Genomic DNA, 23392 nt, shown 5'->3' with positions numbered 1-23392 from the left:
CTGTGTAGTACTCCATTGTGTAAATGTACCATATCTTCTTTATCCATTCTTCAGTCGATGGGCATTTAGGTTGTTTCCAGGTTCTGGCTATGACAAACAATGCTGCTATGAACATAGTTGAGCACATGTTCTTGGGGTATGATTGAGTATCCTTTGAGTATATACCCAAAAGTGGCATTGCTAGGCCTTCAGGTAGGTTGTTTCCTAATTTTCTGAGAAATTGCCATACTGACATTCAAGGGCTGTACAAGTTTTCACTCCCACCAGCAATGCAGGAGTGTTCCTTTTACCCCACATTCTCTCCAGCTTAAGTTGTCACCAGTGTTTTTGATCTTGGCCATGGAATCTCAGAGTTGTTTTGATTTGCATTTCTCTGATGACTAAGGATGTTGAGCATTTCCTTAAGTGTCTTTCAGCCATTTTAGGTTCATCTGTTGAGAGTTCTCTGTTTAGGTCTGTACTCCAATTTTTTTTTACTGGATTATTTGTTCTTTTGATGACCAATTTCTTGAGTTCTTTGTATATTTTAGAGATCAGACCTCTGTCTGATGTGGGGTTGGTGAAGATCTTTTCCCATTCTGTAGGCTGCCATTTTGTCTTGTTCACCATGTCCTTTACTTTACAGAAGCTCTTCAGTTTCAGGAGGTCCCATTTATTGTGTCTGTCAGTGTCTGTGCTACTGGGGTCATATTTAGGAAATGATCTCTTGTGCCAATGCGTTCAAGTGTACTTTCCACTTTCTCTTCTATGAGGTTCAGTGTGGTTAGTTGTGTGTTGAGGTCTTTGATCCCTTTAAACTTGAGTTTTGTGCATAGTGATAAATATGGATCTATTTTCTTTCTTTTACATGTTGATATCCAGTTATGCCAGCACAATTTGTTGAATATGCTTTCTTTTTCCATTTTATATTTTTTGCTTCTTTGCAAAATTCTACCAAGGAACTTCTACAATTCATAAACACCTTCAGTAATGTAGCAGGATACAAGATTAACTTGAAAAAAATCAGTAGCCCTCCTTTACAAATGTGATAAATGGGCTGAGAAAGAAATCAGAGAAACATCACCCTTCACAATAGCCACAAATAGTGTAAAATATCTTGGCGTAACTCTAACCAAACAAATGAACTTTAAATCTTTGCAGAAAGAAATTGAAGAAGACACCAGAAAATGGAAGGATATCCCATGCTCTTGGGTAGGCAGAGTTAACATAGTAAAAATGGCAATCTTACCCAAATTGCTATAGATTCAATGCAATGTCCATCAAAATCCCAGAAAAATTCTTCACAGTCCTTGAAAGAACAGTATTTATATGGAAGAACAAAAAACCCAGGATAGCCAAAACAATTCTGTACAATAAAAGAACTTCTGGAGCTGTAACATCCCTGACTTCAAACTCCACTGCAAAGCTACCGTACTGAAAACAGCCTGGTACTGGCACAAAAACAGACAGGAGAACCAATGGAACCAAATCAAAGACCTAGCTATTAATCCACAGACCTATGAACACTTATTTTTGACAAAGAATTAAGGTTATTTCCACATGTTGCCAATTGCTTATTTCTCTGCAGTTGTCCGAATTACAATCCCATCAGTAGTACATCCTGCCCTAAGTTTTACTGTCCCCTCTGTAAGAATCTTGGTTCATTTAGATAAAAAGTGGTTCTTGGTTGTTCGTGTTTATTTTTGATTGCAACTTCTCATGGATTATTGATTCTACAGAATGACCTTTACATACAAGCTGGCAAAGAAGACTTTGAACTAGGGATGGGAAAATGTGGGAAATGTGATCAGGCCTTTACTTCCCTTTCTTCATTCAGTAGTTATCCATCTCTGATTCTTAATCAAACACCATAAGATGAAAGACTTCAAAGAGTTGTAGGTAAGAAAGACAGACACACAAACACACAATTATAGGACAGATGTCCCAGTGCTATGACCAAAGCAGGCAGGAGATTTTGTCAAACACAGAGGTGAGCAGCCTTAGGGGGGTCCTGGGAGCCTTTTTGAAGATTCTGATACCTGAGCTCCTTCTTGAACTGAGGCAAAATTTAGCCAGCTTCTCCCAGTCATCCCTGGCCAGAATTTATCTGTGGACTTTGACCAGAGAAACTGTAGCTTTGTGTCTGCTGGTCTCTGTGTGTTTCACTAGGCTGAGTGTCCTGATAAAGATAAACATTTCTTGAACTACTTTTGAAACCTAACTACAAAGCCATTTCCTTCCATTTCTTTTCCTTGGCAATCTTTATGTGAATTTCCCTTTTGATTGTGTGGGCTGAAGCTCCTGGAAAAGCCACCGCTTTGTGAAAGATTCTGCAGACTGATAGATTGGAACGTCTATGATTGTTAGTTGGAATGTTGTGGATCAAAAGCCAAAATTACCTTGGGCTGTCCTTAGCCCCCTTGATGTTCGTTTACTGCTCAAGTCTGTATATTATCTAACGTTCTTTTAACTACCAAGTCAAACCTTTAGAATCTGTTAGTTTAGCTGATTGTAGGCTTGCACCAAGCAGGAAGCTAAATATGTCTTCATACAGCATGAGACCTATGGCAGAGGTGTCCCTGTTTTGCTGTGACCTGCCTACCTGATGTCCCCACTAATGTATTTAGGAGATCATTGATTTGTGGTTGTCTTGCATTCTCTGATAATATAAATTCATATTGTGATTTCAATGATGGACATTAGGACAACCTGAATCCATGTCCCCAGGCTATGGGCACTCATATTTAGCTTAGAATAAATTCCTTTGCACTCCCTTTGGAATGAGAACCATGTTTTATGATGACAATGTACAAAATTATACTGCTCGCCATGCTTTTAATTTTTAGAATTGGGTTTATTTTTTTCTGTATGTTTAGCCTGAATTTTTGTCTGTATACCACATGTGCGCTTGGTGCCCTTGGAGGCCAAAAAGAGGTGCTGTTCATCCCGTGTGTGAGCATAAGCCACTACTACAGTTTAAAGACAAATCTGAAACAAGCTTTAGTTAAACATTGGTCATGTGGTTGGGCTCCAGCCTGGTCTGTATCTGGGTTTCCAGAAAATGTCTCCAATCACAGTTTTCAGTGGTTTAATTATCTCCCACCAGGTCCAATCAGAGGCAATCATACATCCTGACATACACTCAGCCTACACCCAATCAGGAGTAAGCATACATCCTGACAGTATTGCCTGCTCATGGTGGGCGTGCGATCAAGCACCTCTGGTGCAGATGGGTCAGGTGGACTTAACAGGTGATTGGGAACCACCATGAGGGTGGTTCCTCAAAACCTGGGTCCTCTGCAAGAGCAACAAGTGCTGGTAACTGCTAAGACAACTCCAGTCCCACCGCACTTTACCAGAAAGATCGAAAGGGAAGAACAGAATCTAAGCGTTGGTAAGGCACACGGAGTGACGGGGATGTTCATATATAGCGGGAGGTTAGACCATCCGGGAAAGAACCTAATAAAACTGGTCTGACGTACGGCTTGACTCAATCTCCACTCCCCGGTGCACACTCAGCATAAACATGCGAGGATGTTCACCATCAGGCATCTTCACCAAGAGTGGCACCAATCATACGCAAGAGTGGTACCAGCCGTACCTGCTCCTAACTAGAAAATGCACGGGTGCTTATCAGCAGCTTGCTGATATAAGCTTGTTGGTATGATAATAAATAGAAAGAAAAATCATAAAAATGTAGTGGCAAAGAGTCAGATTTCTTTTTAAACTTTTTTGGTGCAATTGGTCTACTATAAACTATCAAACAGGCCAAGTGTCCCTTTAGCCACTGTAAGCAACTGAGAAAGGCTAGCTCCCGTGGGTGTTAATAAGGTTGACTGACCTGAGTCCTAATACATCTGGACTGGACTTTTTTCTATATGTCTTAATGATTTGTTTTGTTTTGGTTTTTGAGATTTGGTAATGTAGCCCAGGTTGACCTGAAACTTGAGATCCTCCTGAGTGCTGAAAACGATATACTGTAAAAGAAAGCAGGAAAAAGCTGGGGGTTTTGTTTTGTTTGTTGTTTGTTTGTTTGTCTTTAAGTTTTAAAATAACCCACGATCCAGAAACAACTGCTTTCAATACTCTTGAGTTATTCTCTTCCCTTCGGAAGCAGGCTCACTTGGTCTACCCTATCCTTACCGCTGGTTTTTTATACCCAGAGAAAAAGATCTACTGGGTCAAGGGCATTCTTTAAGATCTGTGCTCATCTTAATTTCCCTCTAGAAATGGCGCGCCAATTTACAAAGTGGCCTGGTGTGAGGGCGCCACCCAGGCCCGAATGGCTTAGTACTTGTGTTCATTTTAAGACGGCCCGGCTGAAAAAGCTGGGCTAAGGAGCCCGTCCTCTCCAGCCCCACTGCAGGCCCAGTTGCCTCTGCTCGCCCCTCCAAAGGGAAGCCTCTGGAAGACTGTGGGCCGCGCAGGGCAGCCCAGGCACCAAGTCCCCAGCTCGGGCACAGCACGGTTGCCCGGGGAACCGCACACGCCGCCGCGTCGGCCGCTTAGCGGGCGTGTGAGCGGCGAGGCCGGGCAGACCCGGCATGGAGCTGCCGGACCCCGTACGTCAGCGCCTGGGCAACTTCAGCCTCACGGTGTTCGGCGACTCCAGCCGCACCGGGCCAGAGTCCAGCGAGGCTGCGGGTGAGTGGCGAGGGCGCAGCCCCACGCGGGGGTGCGGTTCGCGGGCGGCCGCACGGGTAGTGCCCGGGTGAAAGATGGCGGCTCCGGCTTCGGCCATGGCGCGGTCCCTGTGCGCGAGCCCGCGGCCCTGCGACCGACCCGGGCGCCCGCGAGCCTCGGCTGAGGCGGCGGCTGCACCGGTAGGCCCTGTCGCCCGGAGGATTGGGATGCAGAGCCTTCCAGGCCAGGGCGAGGTGGAGCAGCCGCGCCCTCCCGCTCCCGCTCCCACCCCGCACTGAAGCTTTGCTGGGCCCGAGCCCCGCCTGGCAGCGTAGGCCGGGTCCTCCCCGGCCAGCCTTGCAGCTCCAGCGGGCGGAGGAAAGGGAAAAGGGGTTGTTTGCACCGAATGGGCCTTTTCAAACCGCCATCCGCTCTACTGGACGCTGCCAAACGAACATGGCCTTCCCCTGTGCGCTCCTTCCCTCCAGTCTCAGCCTCCTAAATCCTAACGACAGCACATATGGTTTTCACGAAGGAATCAAGGAAGTAGAAATCCCTTCTCCTACCTGGTTTTGACAATTTTTGTGAAAAAGGGGGACATGGAAAAGCAAAGTTATTTCCCATCGGTACATTTTGTCACCTCGGTCATTTGCCTAACTTAGACTATGTGGAGAAAAACCTGAAAAAAATAGATTTTCATGTTTCTGAGTGAACCTTAACTGTGCAGTGAAGGTCTCGGTCCGAGGGCGGTTACTGAAAACGATGAAGTGGTGTTTGTTCTGTAGGTCTGTAGGCGGCAGGGCCTCCGCCTTAGCAGAAACTGTAGGGATGCCAGTACAGCTACGTACAGACACTGACGCTGGAGATTCCTGTGGTTTTCATGGTCACAGAATAATTTTTCCCAACCGTCCAAACATGAGAAAAGCCAAGACAGGTAATTAATTGGTCAGTAAAATTTCCCTGTCAATTATATAATGCTTTAATTTCGTCTCATAACAGAACTCAACTTGAACTTTTGTAAAATTTAATGAATTCATGTCTTGCACCTCATTTATATTTTGGCCTGATTTTTCAATTGCATAAACTGGATGTGTTGAAGTGTGAACCTGACACTAAAAAAATAATAATAATAAAGTAAAATAAACACCCTGGCATGCTAAGCCGTCACTCTACCCAAGCTAGATCCGATAGCTTTTCAAACAAACAACAGTGATGATATTTATTTTGTTACACGGCAATCAGAAGTTCCTGGGCAGTCCAGAACATACTATGTAGTCCAGACTGGTTTTGAACGTGAAACTCTCCTGCATCCATCTCTATAAACTTTTTTTCTTTTCTTTTTGGATTTTTTGAGACAAATTTTTGGCTAGTTTCTGCTCTGAAGGTTCTGAAACTGTCAGCTTAACCAATGTATCCATCCTTATTTTCCTGTCTTAATGAGTTACACAGACTATAAGAAATTTTTATCACACCTCACCTCCACATCACCTCCACCTCACCTCCATATCACCTCCACCTCACCTCACCTCCACCTCACCTCCACATCACCTCTCCTCCACATCACCTCCACCTCACCTCACCTCCACATCACCTCCACCTCACCTCACCTCCACATCACCTCCATTCCACATCACCTCCACCTCACCTCACCTCCACATCACCTCCACATCACCTCACCTCCACATCACCTCACCTCCACATCACCTCCACCTCATATCACCTCCACATCACCTCCACCTCATATCACCTCCACATCACCTCCACCTCACCTCACCTCCACATCACCTCACCTCCACATCACCTCCACATCACCTCACCTCCACATCACCTCACCTCCACAGTCCTCAGAATTAAGAGATTTTAAAAATTTGTTCCTATATTAGGGATAATTTAAGAAATTAAGGAAAGCAAAAGCAGACCACAATAATCAGGCCAGCTCTTAAAACGTAAAGGAAACCTGATGTGGCGCAGACTATTTGTCTAACTATGTACAGCTGTGTTGTATTTGTTTGTGCCGCTTTTGTTTAAGTATGTAAAGATTGCTGCATTTGTTTCACCTTGCCTGCCTATGGCACCTCATTGGGCTAATAAAGAGCTGAATGGTCAATAGCTAAGCAGTAGAGGGAGAGGTGGGGTTGGGGGGCAGAGAGAATAAATAGGAGGAGTCTGGGCTCGAAAGAGGAGGAGAGAAAGGGAGAAAAAAGGGAGACACCAGGGGCCAGCCAGGCAGACACAAAGGAAGCATACAGAAAGTAGGACATACAGAATGAAAGAAAGGGGTGGGGGGAGGCAAAACAAAGATGATGAGAAACAGGTTAAAATAAATTACAAGAGCCAGTGGGACAAGCCTAAACTCAGACCGAGCATTCATAACTAATAATAAGTTTCTGTGCCATAATTTGGGGGCTAGCAATCCAAGAAAGTCTGCTACAGAAACTTTTGCTTCTAGAGGCCATGCTTGTCTCAAAAGCACTAGATTTCAATTTTTAAAATTATGCATATAAAAAGAAAAATGTTACAAAGTAGTTTATGTTAGTAGCTTTCTAAATTCTTACTTTAAAAAACCAATTTAAAATAAGAATGTAGTTAAATTTATAATGTATTTTTTTTAGGGCTCGGTTTTTAAAATCAAAATCTTGTTGAGGGACCTTTTTCCTTATACAAAAGCAAAAGATTTGGGGTAATCAGATTGATAAATGGAATTTGTGTGTCACAAATGGCTTTTTATGTATGACAGCGTTTGAAGATTTGTTCTTTCTGCTCATGCATGCTTGGTATTCACGGTGTATAAAGCAGGATTCTGAATAGGGCATTTCAGTCTGTGCTTACACTGAGACTGTGTGTATACAAATAAGAAAAGGAGATGGTCCTATTTGTTGAGCGCCCATTGAGTGTGACAGGCACACTAGTGAGAGTGAAATAACCTCACAAGCAGCCTTTGAGTGGTGACTGAGTGGGTGCTCAGAAAGATGGGATAATGCACCCCATCTCTGGCTCCTGATTCTCTTGGCTCCTGTCTTAGTTAGGGTTTCTATTGCTATGAAGAGACACCAGGACCACAGCAACTCTTACAAGGAAAACATGTAGTTGGGGCTCAGTTCAGAGGCTTGGTCCATTATTGTCATGTCAGAAAGCATGGCGACACACAGGCAGACATGGTGCTCGAGAGGTAGCTGATGGTTCTGCAGGCAGCAGGAAGAGAGAGACGCTGGGCCTGGCTTGAGCGTTTGGAACCACAAAGTCCACCCCCGTGACACTTCCTCCAACAAGGCCACGCCTCCTAAGAGCGCCACCCCCATGTGCCTATGGAGGCCATTTTCATTTTAACCACCACAGCTTCTAAAGCCCATGGTTTGTTTCTTCAGTGTTGCACACACACCTTAGATGAGAATATGATTCTTTACCCACACTTCTTTATTTTTTACTTTGTGAGTATGAATGTGTCCCTGAAGGTATGTGTACTACATGCATGCAGTGCTCACAGAGACCAGAAGAGGGCGGCAGACCTCCTGGAACTGGAGTTACAGATGGTTGTGAGCCCCTGTGGAGGTGCTGGGAACCCAGTCTTCTGCAAGAGCAGCAAGTGCTCTTGACCACTGAATCATTTCTCCAGCCTTCATACATAGTTCAGAGTGATAAATACCTAGAGGGAAGGATTCTGCTGGACTGTGGGAATGTAATCAAGGAAAGATTTGTCAGGGAAATGGCACCAGATTAGCATTAAGGCATGTACAGAATTAGGATTTGCCAAAAGGGGGAGGTTTTTATAATTTGAGATTAATTATTATAAAGAACTAACCTATAAGAGATCAATTTTTATTCATTCATTTTATAGCTCTTTATAGAGACCCCACAAAGGAGGCGATAGAATTTCATATTTGCATTGCTTTTTTGGATTTTATTTATTTTCAGAAACAGGTCAGATATGCAGTTCTGGCTGGCTTGAAACTTGCTGTTTCCCTGTCTCTGAGGGTTAGGGTGGCAAGAATACCCTGACATGCCAGCTGGTAGTCCCTTGCTCTTTCTTCTCCCCTTCTTACTGTATAACCCAGGCTGGCCCCAAACTCACAGTTATTCTGCCTCCCAAGTGTTGTGATTAAAGGCCCATACTACCACATCCAGCTTGGTCGTTCATATTTAATCCACACCCCTGGTCTGTGAACTGCCAGCAGACTGTAGAGGTAAACACCTGAAGGACATGAAGCACACCCCCAAGCAACTAATGTCTGAAGTGAAAGGCATGCAGACGACTATACTGCTAGTGACTGTACATAGGCCTGGAGTGTGGAGTTTTACTGAACTGCTATTAATGCTCAGGAATATGAGGCTTTTAGGGCACCCGACAGGATTCAACATTTGTTCCCTTTCTCCCTGTGGCGCAGACAATGAGATGGTCTCCAGCCTGCCGTTGCAGATGTCTCTGTATTTCAACTCGTACTTTTTCCCATTGTGGTGGGTGAGCTGCATTGTGATGCTTCACATGAAGGTGAGCCCTCCTCACCCCGCTACTTGGCCCTGGCTCCTCGTGTCCCCAGCGAAGGTTCTCAAGCCCTCCTCACCCCGCTGCTCGACCCTGGCTCCTCATGTCTCCAGCTTCTCGTCCCTGGGTTCTTGTCCCCAGTGAAGGTTCTCAAGCCTCCCTCACCCCGCTGCTTGGCCTTGGCTCCTCAGGTCCCCGGTGAAGGTTCTCAAGCCCTCTTCTACCCCGTGCATGTTATTTGACGAAAGACTTTGCGAGCATGTTCTGCCGTTTCTTTTTAGTATTCAGTCTTGCCTGACTACTACAAGTTCATTGTGATCACTGTCATCGTCCTCGTGACCTTGATGGAAGCTATCCGGCTGTACCTGGGCTGCATGGGGAACCTGCAGGAGAAGGTGAGCTTTCCCCTCCTTCAGGGCTGTGCTAAAGACAGTTAAGGTTTCAGGCAACTAAAGCAATGGCCGGGGTGAAATGGCACCGGCCTGGAGCTAAGCTTGAAGCTCCAGCTTGAAGATTTCCATCACTGCTCAATCTCTTGAGCTCTGGTGTCCTCACCTACTCAGTGAGGAAAGCGATTCTGAGATGGAGCGCAGTGACCCCTACGAAGTCTCTAAACACAGTAGACTTCTAATGATTGCTAATGTTCTCACTTCTCTCAGTCTTGAAAATATTCCATCACTGGTGGAGAAGGGGAGTCAGCAGGAGGAGGAGAGACACAAGGGAGTAAAGGGGGATATGATCACAGTACATTCTGGATATGTAATAGTAAAAATGGTCTGTTTTGGAACCTTTAGAAAAGTTATAAATCCATGTCCACTGCCAGGCCCGTGTTCTCTGAATCACCACCCTGCCTAAAGGCTTTAAATAATTCTGTGGTTTGCTCAACCCTTCATAATGGGCCCCACCCAGCATATCTTATTGTTTTTTTCTGTCATTTGGCTGATGGGTTGATTCCTAGTCATGCTGGAGCTTCGTGGGCGGGATGCTCCCCCTGTGCACACCCTTGAAGTCTCCCTTCCCAACCCTTGATCTCTGCAGTGGCTGCTCTTTGCCTCTCAACGCTGCACTTTGTTATTAACCAAGTGGGATCGTTGCCCATTAAACTGGCTTTCTCGGTCTAGATAGTTCTCTAAGGACAAGGACTATGGCGTACTCCTGAATTACTCACTGAGCCCATCCTGGAGGTTCTTTGTAGTGCTGAGGACATGTCTGTGTGTCCAACAAAACTGAATTTACTAATCTTACAACTCCTGATGTGAGTCTCTGCAGGTTCCCGAGCTGGCTGGCTTTTGGCTCTTGAGCCTCCTCCTGCAGCTGCCTTTAATCCTTTTCTTGCTCCTCAACGAGGGCCTGAGGAATCTGCCCTTGGAAAAGGCCCTGCACATCATCTTCACTATCTTCCTTACTTTCCAAGTCATCTCGGCATTTCTGACCCTGAAGAAAATGGTCAATCAGCTGGCAGCCCGCTTCCACCTCCAGGACTTTGACCGGCTCTCTGCAAACAGTGCAGCCATGACGGGGAGAAGGCAGCCATTTACGGAAGAGCTCTGATCCCACTGCAAGATGACCCACGGAGACAGAGGGAGTGACAGAACACCTGAGGTCAGGCCTGAGGAAGGGCGCAGCCCTTCTGGGCTCTATCCTCCAGCTCTGAAGTCCCATGGAGACAATGCTAAGACACACTGTGCTCCATGGAAGCCGAGGGGCTGTCCATGGACATTGCATTTCTTGTTTCTGATGTTGACTTTCCAGGTGTTTATTGGTAGTTGTAATCTGCCACATTTCTGTAATGTTCCTAGCTAGAATGTGTAACTAGAAATGTGTGGAATTTCAGGAAAAAACTCAGTTTTGGCCAGTGGAATCTCACTGTGTATGTCAACACACCCCGGGCGTGCCCCACACCCAGGAGTAGCTGGCCAACACCAAACAAACTCAGTAGTGTTTCTGTGGACTGTTTGTTTCATTTTGCTTTGTTTTGGCATTTTTTTTGTGTGTGTGTGTGTGTGTCTTATTGTTAGGGGTAGGAAGCTGGAGAAGAGTTAGGAAAGAGGAAAAAAACATGCAAAATATATGGTATGAAGAAAAAATTTTAACAACAACAAAAGAAATGTGTAACATCTCCTTTAAGCTTCCAGTTGTCTGATTGGCCATTCTGGGTTTCCAGGAGCCTGTGGGAACGCTTGCTCGTCAGCACGCTCAGCCATAGAGGGCATGTTTAACAGGGACAGATTTGCCTGTGCTCGATTCCAATTCTCTTCTCCATTACTGTCCTGAGGTGAGGGAGGCAGCCATATTATGGTATTTAATATTTTGTCACAAAACCATGTTCAGTATTTGTGATGGAGGCACATAACTGTTTTTACAATAAATCATAAGCTATTTACATTAAAATATCAGCAATATATACTTATCTTGTGCAGTTCTTTTGAACTATGAAATTGGTGGAATTTTTTAAAAACTCTTTGCATTTTTTTGGGTTTTTTCCAAGACGGGTTTCTCTGTGTAGTCCTGGTTGTCCTGGAACTCACTCTGTAGACCAGACTGGCCTCAAATTCCAAAGTTCCACCTGCCTCTGCCTCCCGAGTGCTGGGATTAAAGGTGTGCAGCACTACCACCTGTGTGTGTGTGTGTGTGTGTGTGTGTGTGTGTGTGTGTGTATGGGTATGTTTTGCCTGCATGTATGTGTGTACATGTACCACATGCATGCATGCCTGGTGCCCATGGAGGCCAGAAGATGGTGTCAGATCCCCTGGGAGTAGAGTCACAAAAGGCTGTGAACTACAATGTAAGCATTGTGAATCAAAGTTGGGATCTCTCAAAAAGTAGCCAGTGCTCTTCCCAGCTGAGCCCACGAGTGTGTTTTAGTTGGAGCTGTAGCTCGAGGGAGCCTGGTATACAGCAGAGGGTGGGCACGTTGGCTTCGTGATCATCCGCATTCTCTAAGGAACTGCTACATAGCTATTGGGCTTGTACCTAAAACCTGGTTCGAAAGCAGTGGCTCCCAAATTTTACACAGTGGGAGCTAAGATTGAGTTAGGAGAGCCAAATGGACTGCACCCATGATCATGCCATGAGCATGTTCCCTTGTTGGCAAAGGAAACCTATTTAAGGAAATTGGGTTAAAAATGGTTTCCTGGGTAGGGATAGCCACACGTTATTCTGAAGTGTTTATTTGGATTATCTTAAGGGACAGAGTGTTTTTTCTCAGGCTTTCTTCTTTCCTATAAAGAAATATACATCCATAAATAATATATTTTACTAGGGAATGGTTGTATGCACTACATTAAAAACTGTTCTTTTTCTTTTTTCTTTTTTTTGTTTCTCTCTCTTTTTTTTTTTTTTTTTTTTGCCTTGGGCTGGAACTCCCTATGTAGACCAGGGTGGCCTCATAGAGAGCCATCCACCTCTGCCTCCTAATATCTAGGATTAAAGGTGTGCACCACCACGCTGGCCTCCACTTTTCTGTTACTTCAATTCATGCTCATAGGAGTTCCTTGATTTTCTTTATTAATTCTTACGTTGCTTACTTTTTTAAAAATGTCTAAACTTGCCATTCCTGATTTTGCCTGACACACTTCCTCAAATATGAACGTTTATGGACAAGATGGGTTCTCAGTCCGCAGGGGTGTGTCCTGGGAGGTAAAACATTTGCACAACAACCCACAGTCAAAGTCAGAGGTGTAACTTTATCAGGGGGTGCACTGAAGCCTCAAGTGCCTCACAGATGAGTCCTGGGCTCACAGTGCATCTCCAGTTTGGTCCAAGCACTTAGCAACCTCATCAGCCTGATTAAGCCTCCTCCCTGCTTCACACTGCAGGGAGGGATTAGCAGTGACTTTAGAGGAGCTGCACACCCACCTTGCCTGTACCAGGGAGGAGTAACAAGCAAAGCAGGCATCTTATGATGTGGGGTGGGCACCACGGTTGGCAGGGGAGCAATATCTCAAGGGGCTGGATCTGGAAGGCTCTGCAGGATGAGATGACACTTCACATTTGAAGGATGAGGTGATAGTGTGCAGCATTAAGAAATACGGTAATAGGCTGGAGAGATGACTCAGCAGTTAAGAGCACTGGCTGCTCTTCCAGAGGACCCGGGTTCAATTCCCAGCACTCACATGGCAGCTACACCTGCCAATAACTCCAGTTCCAGGGGATCTGACACCCTCACACAGATATACAGGCAGGCAAAGCACCAATGCACATCAAATAAAAATAAATTATAAATAAAAAAGAAAAAGGTTAATAATGACATTGTTTCATGACTTCAAGGAAGTGCCATTGGAATAGGCATTTAGAAGGTGTTTTTCCTAAAAATTCTAACTCCTCACTTGGGCCACAAAGCTAACAACACAGAGATGTCATTGTCCTCAACCTGTAATCACCTTGGATTCCAGAAAGAGCAGAACTCCACAGGACAGACTCACCTCTCCTACCATAAGAGCAGTTACCCACAGGTGGGGCTGCTTCCCAAGCACAGGTCTTGCAGCAAGCACACTGGTCCCCTGAGGATGACCGGTTAGTAGAGCAACAGTTCACGGAGCACCTTGCAGGACTGGAGCTGAGACAGTGATGGCCAGGACAAGACCTTGACTAGGCATCCTTGGTTATGCACACTTCTTGCCCTCTATTTAAATCTAGTGCATGTCAGTGCCCTAAAGATGGACTCGGAGTCACTGGACCCTTTATCTCTTCTTCCCGGTGTGACCACATTGAGTTCATCTTTTCACAGTCTTCACTGGAATGTGGGGACAGGTAGCTTAGCCTGGCCTGTTAGGACCGCTGGAGTCCAGGCTTTTGTGCTAAAAACTCTCATACCAACCTTAACAAACCAACCAGGAGAGAAGAGGCCTTTGAGCAGTAACCACTAGTAGCAAGTTGGAGAATGGGAAGAAAGGATGGATGATCCCACATAGTGAGAGGATGGGATGGATGGTCCCACATAGTGAGAGGATGGGATGGATGGTCCCACATAGTGAGAGGATGGGATGGATGGTCCCACACAGGGGAGGGGATGGGATGGATGGTCCCACATATGAGGAGGATGGGATGGATGGTCCCACATAGGAGGAGTATGGGATGGATGGACCCACATGGTGAGAGGATGGGATGGACGGCCCCACACAGGGGAGGGGATGGGATGGATGATCCCACATAGTGAGAGGATGGGATGGACAGCCCCACACAGGGGAGGGGATGGGATGGATGGTCCCACATATGAGGAGGATGGGATGGATGGTCCCACATATGAGGAGGATGGGATGGATGGTCCCACATAGGTGAGGGTATGGGATGGATGGTCCCACATAGGTGAGAGGACAGGATGGATGGTCCCACATAGGAGGAGGATGGGATGGATGATCCCACATAGGAGGAGTATGGGATGGATGGTCCCACATAGGAGGAGGATGGGATGGATGGTCCCACATATGAGGAGTATGGGATGGATGATCCCACATAGGAGGAGGATGGGATGGATGGTCCCACATAGGAGGAGTATGGGATGGATGATCCCACATAGGAGGAGAATGGGATGGATGGTCCTACATAACTTCCAGAGACTCTTGTTACATTTGACCAGGACCCAGATGATTCCACTACTATTTGGTGGGACAGAAATGTTCAGACTCTTCAACCCTAGGTGAGTTCACGCCAATCAGCTGCCTTGGGCAATGCCTTTTCCTTGTCAGCATTGAGGCTACTCTGAGCTGCTTGGGTTCTTTTTGAACTAATTCACATTTCTGAGTTTTGTCTGACAGTGTGTCCAGGTTCTTTATCTTTGGGGCTCTTTTGAGTCTTTTGAGCCATTTAGTTAACTGCTGTTTCTCTGACAGATCTTGTCTTGGGGTTCTGTTTGAGCCAATCAGGGATTCTATTAAATTTTGTTTGGGCACCTGACATTTCTCCAATAGATCTTGTATAGGGGTATTCTTTTGAGCAAATCTGGGTTCACCTGAGCTGTTAGAACATCAGCTGGTTGGCAAGGTATTGCAGAATATTATTTTAACTATGTAAAGACATATTATATTTGTTTATGCTGCAAAATATTAGTTTTACTGTGTAAAGGTGTGCTGCTTTTGTATGATTATGAAAAGATGTGATGCATTTCTTTTACCTTGCCTGTCTAAGGCATCTGATTGGTCTAATAAAGAGCTGGATGACCAGTAGCTAGGCAGAGAAAGGATGGGCAGGGCTGGCAGTCAGAGAGAATAAATAGGAAGAGAAATAAAGGCTTGAAAGGAAGGAAGAACAAGAGGGAGAAGAGAGAATGAGGGCAAGAAGTCAGTCAACCACCAGTCAGCAGATATAGAGAAGCAGTGAAATCAAGATATATAGAAGTAAAAAAGGTAATAAGACCCCAGGCAAAAGGTAGATAAAGAGAAACAAGTTAATTTAAGTTAAAAGAGCAATCCAGAAACATACCTAAGCTAGGCTGAACATTCAAAACCAATAATAAGTCTCTGGGTCATGATTCAGGAGCCAGTTGGTGGCCCAAAAGAAAAAGCTCAGTACATTTTGGTGCCCAACATGGGGCCCATATTCCTATGTAGGCTGAGAAAACTGAAAGGAGAGAGAGAAGATACAGCTCCTTTAAGAAACTCTGCCACACAGAAGAGCACTTAGACAGTCTTTTTCATGCTAAGTAGAAATAAAAAACTAAAAACTGCCTGTCACAGTGCAGCAATGGCATCCCAGAGATAAAGGGTTGAATGCAATTCCAGGTTAAAGGCACCTCTGGACCTGGCATAAGAGCTTAGGGCTTGCCTATCACAGACCTGAGAAGGGGTGGAGGAAGACCCAGTGGTAGCTTAGCAGTTTTTTGCTCAAGCAGAAAAAAAAAGGATAGAAAAAAAAGCAGTAAAGCAGGCTCAGATGAAAAAAAAACCTCTAAACAGGGTCCAGTGTGGTTAAAATGTTCCTAGGCTTAAGAAAGAAAAGAAAATGGATAAAAACAGTATAGAAAAATAGTTTAATAATAATAAAGGCTTTAAAGAAAAGTAAAGTACTATAAAAAAAAATGAACCACACAAAGATGAAAATGCACAGGGAGTCTGGATCCTGTATGGTGTTGTGTTGTCTTTGAATTTTTTGAATGCTGATAGGCAAAAGACAGAAGCTGGAAGATGTGGGATTGTAACAGGAACTGCCAAATTAAACCAGTTTAGATTTAGGGATGACTTAACTTTAAAATGGAAGTTTAAAAATGTATTGCATTGGGGAAGAGGTTATGCTTTATTTTCCACAGGAAATAAAAAACTGTGGATTCCTTCAAGATTGATAGAGATCAGTTTTGGTAAAAGAAGATCCCCTGAAAATCCTGGATACAGACATAAAAAAAAAAAAACCTAGAAAAGCTGTAGGACAGGTGATGGTATTTTACCTGCTCAAACATAAAACAAAAAGTTATCTTTGACTGGCTTGTGTGCAACACACAGTCCATACTTGTATTGGTACAAACGTGTATGTTACCTTTGAAAGTTTGTATGTTTTTGAGCAAGGGGACCAGACACCAATGAAAGCAGGTGGCCTAGGTGATTCAGCCTCTCAGAGTGCCTCTGTTGCCTCTGTTCTGCATCCATGACATCTTCATGGCTGCTGGCAGAGATGGTGCAGCCTCCCCCACAGACTATTCTCTCCAGGACTACAGATAAGTCTTGCACTTTCCCATTGCAGAGAATGAACAACAAAAGTCATGGCTAGTTTTTCCAGGTCTTGACCATTATCTCAGTTTCTCAGGTTCCCTAAAGATGCCTTTATTCTCAGACAACAGGAAGCAGTCTATAGAACACAACATCCACATTCCCAAGAGGAGGGGTAGATGTTTTTGGTCATTTGGTGGATTATGGATATTTTTCATCATTTACTGTGGATATAGAAATATAGGATAAAAAGGCAACTATTAACTTCAAATATCTTACACTGGTATGTGCTTTGGTATATTTATACAAATAAGTTAACTTTGTTATACTGTATTGTATGTTTTTCCTCTTGTTTAAGGCATTGTGCTTATGCAACTCATTTAAAAACATAATGTACAATTAAATGCAGGTGCATTGTTATAATAATCAAACTTGTAGTCGTGTTAGGCATGTTTTCAAGGTTAAACAGATATATTTTAGATAGATAAATGATCTTCAAACACTTCAAAGACCTACAGAATATGGCATTTAAGATGTTTAATAACCTGAGACTTTTCACAACAGTGAGACATGTCTGCTCCTGACAGCACCAATCTGCATCAGAAAGGATAATGGGCATCAAAGGAACTCCATATGAAGTTGGCTTTCATTGTGTCAAGGTTAGTCACTGGGCAAAGAAACTCTTCTTGCCTTGACTGCTGACAGTATATACAAACTGAACAGCAGGGCCCAAAGGAAAAAGACTGTCAAACTTTTCCAAAACAAGGTAGGACAATCCTTCAAAATTTCTGCCGCATAGAAAAGCCTGCCAGACGTTTTACAGGACACACAGGAAAGCAACTGTTGAACTTTGCCAAGACTTCTGCTTCATAGAAGAGTCTATGATATCCTAGGCCTGTAGGCCAAAGATTGGATACCCCAACATTGCAGAAGAACTTTGGGTGACTGTCCAGGCAGCCAGATGCCTGTCATTTCTATAGATTTGGAAGTAGCTTCCACTACACTTCCTGTTCCTGCATTACCTGAGGGTAATATTATATCCTTCTGGGGTCTCTGATGGAGTTGAAGACTAGATAGTTATAGTTAATAGTTTTCCTTGGTTATGATAGAAGGTAAATTAAGTACAGAGCTTTGGACTCATTAAATAAAATAGAGTGATTTCTCCAAATTTGACAAATGCAAAAAGACTAGATATTGTAAATGTAATTCTTACTTGATAACTGTTCTTATTGTATATAGTCTTGTTATTTTAGAGTTAAAATCCTTCCATTTTAGGGGAAAATATTGTAATATTATTTTAACTATGTAAAGATGTGTTATGTTTGTTTATGCTGCAAAATATTGCTTTAACTGTATAAAGGTGTATCATTTTGGTTTATGCTGCATTTGTTTAATTATGAAAAGATGGGTTGCATTTTTTTTTACTTCTTTCACCTTGCCTGCTCAAGGCATCTCATTGGTCTAATAAGGAGATGAATGACCAATAACTAGGCAGAGAAAGGATAGATGGGGCTAGCAGGCAAGGAGAATAACTAGGAGGAGAAATCTAGACTCAAAAAAGAAGAGAGGAATGAGAGAAGGAGGTGGAGCAATCAAGGGAGACACCTGGGGCCAGAAGCCAGGCAGATGCCAGCCGGTGGACATGAGAAGCAGTGAAAGTAAGAAGTACCAAAGTAAGAAAGGTAAAAAAGCCCCTTGGCAAAACAGGTGAAGAGAAACAGGTTAAGTTATGAGAACTAGCCAGAAAAAACTAAACTAGGCCAAGCATTCAGAACTAATAAGTTTCTATGTCTTGATTTCAGAGCTGTTTGGAAGCCCAAAAGAAAAAGTCTGGCACAAAAGAAGGCTCAAATTCTTTAATTTTGTCCGGGTAGCTAGGATATAAGGTACCATACAGGGAAGGGTGTCTAGGAGATGTCTGCTGCAATCTGTGCAAGCATAGGAAAACTGTATGAGCTTGATGTGCCTAAGCAGTATTACTAGTCTTTCATAGGCTTATGATTTATCTTAGTGTGCCGTTCTGAATCAACATAATGGTTTGATGTGTCATTTTGTGTATCAGTCTACTAGTCTGTCTGTGATGGTTGACCTAAAGAGGCAGGAAAATCTGAGAACTATAGCTTCCATTCAGCTGCATGAGGTGGACCCTGATGAAAGAGGGAAAAGTTCCTTCCAGTCTTCCCTGGGTGACTCAAGATAACTAGACTGGGGTCTTAACAGAGGTGTCGTGGATGGCTGACCCCATGACATTCAGAAGTCGCCTGAGAAACCACGTAAGAAGATTATACTCTGCTCCTGAACTGGGAATTCCGATGGCTCATCCAAGAGGTCCACATGAGGATTGTTCACCCAACACACTGAGCTACCCCATATGCTAAGACTGGTGACCCTCTAAGAAGAGATCTAACCCCCAAGCATTTCTCTAGCTTTGACTCTTGTTTCAGCCAAGACAATGCTCCAGTCACATGAGGTTAAGACCACAAGGCCCAACAGAACCTGCTCACAGAACTTCTGAAAATAACTGAAAAGCTTCATTTTTACACTTTCTAGAACATTTTGTGCCAAAACTGCTAATTTTGACTTGTTTAATTTGAAACCTATATAAATGTGAGCATTCAGGGGACATTTTTGGACTTGAAGTTTTTAGGCCCTCTGACCTTTCTCTTTATTTCCTCTCAGGGGCTTCCCTTTCCTTTTCTTTATCATATAGATATAGATATAGATATAGATATAGATATAGATATAGATATAGATATATGTGTGTATATATGTACATATATATATATATATAAAATTTTGTTTGTTTGTTTGGCTGTATGTATGGGGGAGGGGGCACATGCATAAGCGTGATGAGGCCCGAGGACGACATCAGGCATCTTCCCTTGGTCGCTCTCCACCACTGCTTTTGGAGATAGGCCCTTCCCTCCACCTGCAGCTCTCCATTTGTCCCTTCTGGCTGGCCAATGGGCTTCAGGAATCCAGCGGTCCCCACCAAACCTCAAGGCTAGGGCTCCAGGCTCTCAACACCAAGTCCCGCTTTCTGTGTGGATTCTAGGACCCAAACTCAGGTCCTAGCTCTCTGTGTATTTGAAGCCAGCCTGCTCTACACAGCAAGTCCCAGGCTAGCCAGAGCTACAACCACAACAAAAATTTTAAACTAGTTTAACATGGAAAATTATGAAAAAAAGGAGATATTTTATTCTTTTGTCTAAAAATATTTTGTCCAACAGTGTGTCAAATGTAAATCTATGCCAGTCTGCTGAGGAACTGAAACTTAGTTCTGTGTGTTTAAAGCAGCAAGGCTGGGCATGGTGACTCCTACCTAGCAGGGGGGAGGCAGAGGCAGGCGGGTTTATCTCTGTGAGTTTGAGGCCAGCCTGGTCTGGTCCCCTGGTTTTTTTGTTTTTTTGTTTTTTTTTGTTTTTTTTTGCTAATGCTGTAGACCAAACACCCTATCAAGCCAAAGATCTTGTTTTGTTTCAGAAGTAGCAGCTGGATTAATACATAAAGAACCTCTGCACAGCTGGAACACTAATTGTTGTGGGCTTAGGCTCCTTTCTATCTTGAGCATTCATGTTCCTCGAGTATTCAAGCTTGCTAAAACGCAAACCTTAAGAAGACACTTCACCAAGCTGCTGTTTTCCAAAACTAGAGTTGTTAGTGACCCTGACCTTTCCCCAGGCTTAGGTTCCCAAGGTCTTAATTATAACATAATTTTCATCTTACGCCAAGCTAATTAGACATGCCCAGACACCAGACCCCTAAACGATGCCTCAGTGATAGTCAGCAGACACTGGGCACTGCTCATCTAGGGAGCTTATGTAAAACAGTGTATCCTGTTGCATTTAGAAGACATTTGCACTTATTTATAAAAGACAAAATTAAACGGGAGTTCATATCTAAGGAAAACATTATTATGGATAAATTGTTCCATCCTTTAAAGTGAGACAAAAATTGTCATCTGAAAAGAAAATGAAGACAGGTTGATGATCCTGACGTCATGCTGTCAATTGTAATAATTACCCAAAAATGCCCCGTGAGAGGAAAATGATTAGATTGTTTGCCAATTGCTAAACTTCCTTCAAGGTTTTAGCCCCAGCTAGTCCAAGTCTTTGGTCATCCCCAGCTCTCGGATCCTTCCGTGTAGTGTTTACAGTCATTTCCACAGAAAGTGGCTCTTCGAAGCGCTTTATCGTCCTGACGCTGCTTTCTCATCAACGTTCTTACCAGCCGTGTTTTATAATTTCCTGACAGAATTTAGCAGCTTGTCTGTCGACAGCCCAGGTAGAATAGATTTCATCCCAGGTATAAGGAGCGCCAAAACCAAACCACAGCACGTTGTTCGTGTGTCTTCAGAGGCAGAGCGGAAAGTTGTCAGAGTTCGGAGGGAGTCTCGCCTGCACGGCGGCACACCGGCATGATGGCCTGGTCCTGGAGGCGCACACTTGTGGTCTCAGCACGTGGAGGCTGAATAAGGAGAACAAGGAAATTAAGGCTGACCTGAACAACCTGTGAAACCCTGTCTCAAAACCAACAATAAAATGAATGGAGGCACTCCATGGCACACACGCTCTGCACGCCCCACCACTCACGGCACACACGCTCTCCACTATGAATTAGAAAACCTTCCAAGTCAATCGGCCAACACCTAACTCTATCAAAGCTGGGAAATGTTCAAGCACGCAGGACGATTTTAGAAAATGCTTTGGCTAAAAAGCACTGGCTCCTAAACTGAGGCCACACAAAGACACAGGAAATCTCCATGGAGTCACCTTGGAGTCCAAAAGCCAAACCTCCCAGGATGGACGTCCCTCTCTCGCCATAAGGATAAGTATCCACGACATGAGGCGTCCCTCTGGAGCAGAAGGAATCAGCTTGTAGCAAGCGAACTGGCTCCCCTGAGGGTGACAGGTTAGTAGATGAACAGTTTATGAGCCTACCAGACACAGCAGCACACACCTTTAATCCTACCCAGGAGGCAGAGGCAGGCAGATCTCTGAGTTCAAAAGCTAGGCTCCAGAGCTACACAGTGAGAGATACCCTGTCTCAAAAGAAACAATAACAACAACAAACACAATTTATGGACCACCGGGCAGGTCTGGGGCTGAGCCAGTGATGGGAGGGGCCACACTCTGACCAGGATTGCTTAATTGTGCCTTCTGCTTAAACCCAAAACTCATGCCAGTACTTCAAAGATGACCTGGGCCCCTGTTATCTCTTCCTCTTCCTAATGCGGTTGCAGCGACTAAATGTTCTCGCTCTGCTTCCATAGTTATCGCCTCAGTGGGTGTGTGAGTCCTGCTTTTGGTCCTAAAATCCTCTAGACAGAGTTTGGTGGTAGAAACAGAAGAAATGGCGCAGAGTGAAGTGGAGATGCTCGGAAAGTCCTAGTAAAATAAACTCGAAAATAAGGTCACACACAATCGCAAGGGCTTTTGTGTTCTGCGTGTGTGTGTGTGTGTGTGTGTGAGCGCGCGCGTATATGTACATGTATGCTATGCTAAGGAGTAGAGCTAGCATATGCTACTCTGCATTTCGATAAAGCAACTTCCTGATGTGACCCACATCACCAACCATTAGTGATTGGAAGCAGGGGCTCACTAGCTCAGGCCTAGAACTCATATGTAGCCTAGGCTGGTCTCTAACTCTCCGACTTCCTACAAGGACTGAGAATGTAGCCGTGCACCACCACCTTGCCCTGACTAAAGCTTTAATTTATTTTTTTCAGATTTATTTGTTAGCTTTAGCTTTTGTGTGTGAGTGTTTGGTCCCTGGTATGCGGGTGTCCCACATGCATGCAGAGGCCCCTACACGAATACTAGGAACCAGACCCTGGCCCCCTAAAAGAGCAGTACACAGTTCAAAACCTCTGAGCCGTCTCTCTAGGCCCCACGGCAGACCCGCCAAGGTGGGACCTGGCTGCTCCTTGTGGCCCGCCGCTGGCCCTCGGGGAACGGTGCTGTTTTATCTAAACCATTACATACGCGAACCAAAGCAAACAGTGCTTCTTTCATTACAATCTTAATTAGATTAAGTAGAAACTCTTCTGATAGCATGCCACACAGTAAATATATCTATATGCATATATATTGTCGGTCACTAAACGCCTTTAAGGGTTAAGCAGCCGTAGCAGAGGTTTAGAGATTTCCAGAAATCCCAAGAAGCTGGTTAGTGTAAAGAGAGCCACCATGGGTAAAATGATGACCTGAACTATGAGGCAGAAGCTGGACAACTCTCAGCAGCTGGAAATCAGGATAGAGAGTCGTGGGTTTGGGGGCAAAGGTGCAGGTGTGAGTCCAGCTGTAGAAGCAGGGTGTCAGGGCCAGATCTAGATGAAGGAACAGGAAGACGGATGCGCGGCGGTCCCGACAGACAGGCAGACAACAGTTGATTGAACTGCAGCAGCAGCAGGAAGTGAGTTGAAGGCCCTGGGACAGTCTCGGCCTACCAAATCTTGCACCAGGTGCTCAGAGGACAGCTTGAAGGAGGCCATTGCCTTTGCAGAGCTTGGCATTCACCTCCGTGTAGGGTCCAGATGAGGCGCTATACCCATCCCTCGGTCTGTTACGTTCAATAAGTTCTTAGGTCTAGTTGTCTTGATATGATCTAAATACCCCAGCTGTCCCCGGCCTCAGTTCATCCCAAAGACCTTTATAGAGCGGTGCGCTCCCCA

The 23392-nt window shown here is 44.5% G+C and overlaps 1 protein-coding gene across 1 annotated transcript; it reads left to right on the top strand.

The window, feature by feature from the left end:
* Window positions 1–4322: 4322 nt before the first annotated feature.
* Tmem17 (transmembrane protein 17) lies at window positions 4323–11476 on the top strand. Its single transcript, XM_057772394.1, has 4 exons — window positions 4323–4623; window positions 8985–9088; window positions 9364–9477; window positions 10352–11476. Exons 1-4 carry the CDS (start codon window positions 4524–4526, stop codon window positions 10631–10633), a joined length of 600 nt encoding a protein of 199 aa, XP_057628377.1. The 5' UTR covers window positions 4323–4523; the 3' UTR covers window positions 10634–11476.
* Window positions 11477–23392: the final 11916 nt, after the last annotated feature.

Source organism: Chionomys nivalis, chromosome 6 (genome assembly GCF_950005125.1).
Source record: "Chionomys nivalis chromosome 6, mChiNiv1.1, whole genome shotgun sequence".
Lineage (NCBI taxonomy): Eukaryota > Metazoa > Chordata > Mammalia > Rodentia > Cricetidae > Chionomys > Chionomys nivalis.
Note: the sequence above shows the minus strand (reverse complement) of the source record. Positions and strands in the feature narration are given on the sequence as shown.